Genomic DNA, 1,721 nt, shown 5'->3' with positions numbered 1-1,721 from the left:
CCCAGGGCCGGCCCTGCGTGCAGCCAGAGATAAGATGAGGACGAGGAGCGGCTCTCTCTATACCTGCGACCAAGCGGCTCCCGTCGCCGGGCAGAAGAGGAAGAGGTCGCCTGCCGCCGCCGGCGAGGGATGCGGCCTGCTTCGGAAGCGGCAGGCTGCGGGGCCGGACTTTTTGGATGCCATCCCTGATGACCTCGTGCTGTCTATCTTCTCCAGGCTCGCCGCATCTGCAAACTCCCCGTCCGACCTGCTGTCTGTCCACCTAACGTACGCCCCCACCCTCCGCCCTTCGTGTTTGGTTCAACTGCTTGTTGCTTCTTCGTCTGTATGGTTGCCTAAACGTGTTTGGGTCTTTAACGTTTCAGGTGCAAGAGACTGAACGGCCTGGGACAACAGGACATGGTGTTCGCCAAGGCCTCGCCGGCGTCGCTGGCCGTCAAGGCGGCGGCGTGGTCGGAGCCCGTGCAGCGGTTTTTAAAGGGCTGCGCTGACGCCGGCAACCTTGAGGCTTGCTATATTCTCGGCATGGTAAGAGTCGAACAAAACAGTTGACTTGATCGTTTGACATCCATGCATGCATGGCCGGAGTTTCAGGGATTAAGTGCTGACGAGCGTCGTGCGTTTTTGCAGATCCGGTTCTATTGCCTTGGCAGCCAGAGCGGCGGCGCGGCTCTTCTCGCGAAGGCGGCGGTCGGTGGGCACCCGGCGGCGCTCTACTCGCTGGCGGTCATCCAGTTCAACGGGAGCGGTGGCGCCAAGTCGGACCGCGACCTGCGCGCCGGGGCGGCACTCTGCGCGCGCTCCGCCGCGCTGGGCCACGTCGACGCGCTCCGCGAGCTCGGGCACTGCCTCCAGGACGGCTACGGCGTGCGCCGCGACCCGGCCGAGGGCCGCCGCCTCCTCGTCGCCGCCAACGCCCGCGAGCTCTCCCTCGCGCTCGCCGCCGCGGCGGCCAGTGCGGCCTACCCCTTCGCCTCCCTGCCCATCGGCGCCGTCGCGGGCGGCGCCGGCGTTGGCGTCTGCAGCTCCCCTCTTCTCTCGGACTTCGGGTGGAGCCTGCCGGAGGCAGAGCCGCACACGGCGAACCAGTTCATGTCGGACTGGTGGGCGTTGAGCTGCGTGCAGGCGTGCGCCAAGAAGCCCGAGGCGGCGACCACCGGCGAGAGCGAGGGCGAGCTACGGCTGTGCTCCCACATGCGGTGCGGGCGCAAGGAGACGCGGCGGCACGAGTTCCCGCGCTGCTCCGTGTGCGGCGCGGCCAACTACTGCTCCCGCGCGTGCCAGGCCCTGGACTGGAAGCGCGCCCACAAGGCCCAGTGCGTGCCCAGTGCGTGCCAGCCCCTGAATAGGATTGCAACTTAAGTTTAGCTTAGTGCTGTTTCGCAAGAAAAAAAACATTAGTTTAGTGCTCTTGATGTTCAAGACCATATTCATTCACTAAGGAGGCAAATGGTTGTGCCTGAATTTAACACTCCCTCTAATTTTTATAAAAGGCGACCTCATTTTTCATGTCAAACTTCGACTAATTTTGGTGAATAAAATATGGGTTACATGTCATTAAAATATATCATCAGAAAGTTCTTTACAATATGCAATGATATACTTTTTTATATATAACTCACATTTATTGATAAAATCAATGATCAAAGTTAAACAAAATAAGTGGCTTTGGCATGGAAGCATTTGGTATTGGGAGCCTTCCTCCATATTAGCAAGTTTGA

The 1,721-nt window shown here is 59.8% G+C and overlaps 1 protein-coding gene across 1 annotated transcript in view; it reads left to right on the top strand.

Annotated features, from left to right (window-relative positions):
- Positions 1 to 1,386, top strand: part of LOC119281999 (F-box protein At1g67340-like) — a 3,288-nt gene extending 1,902 nt beyond the window's left edge. Inside the window, exons 2-4 of the mRNA XM_037562377.1 lie at positions 28 to 267; positions 366 to 528; positions 631 to 1,386. Of these exons, the coding sequence (XP_037418274.1) occupies positions 35 to 267; positions 366 to 528; positions 631 to 1,362 (1,128 nt within the window). The 5' untranslated portion in view covers positions 28 to 34 and the 3' untranslated portion in view covers positions 1,363 to 1,386. The remainder of the gene's footprint in view (positions 1 to 27; positions 268 to 365; positions 529 to 630) is intronic.
- The last annotated feature ends 335 nt before the right edge of the window (positions 1,387 to 1,721 follow it).

Source organism: Triticum dicoccoides, chromosome 3B (assembly GCF_002162155.2).
Source record: "Triticum dicoccoides isolate Atlit2015 ecotype Zavitan chromosome 3B, WEW_v2.0, whole genome shotgun sequence".
In the NCBI taxonomy this organism is placed as follows: domain Eukaryota; kingdom Viridiplantae; phylum Streptophyta; class Magnoliopsida; order Poales; family Poaceae; genus Triticum; species Triticum dicoccoides.
This window is presented reverse-complemented; position numbering and strand designations above follow the sequence as displayed.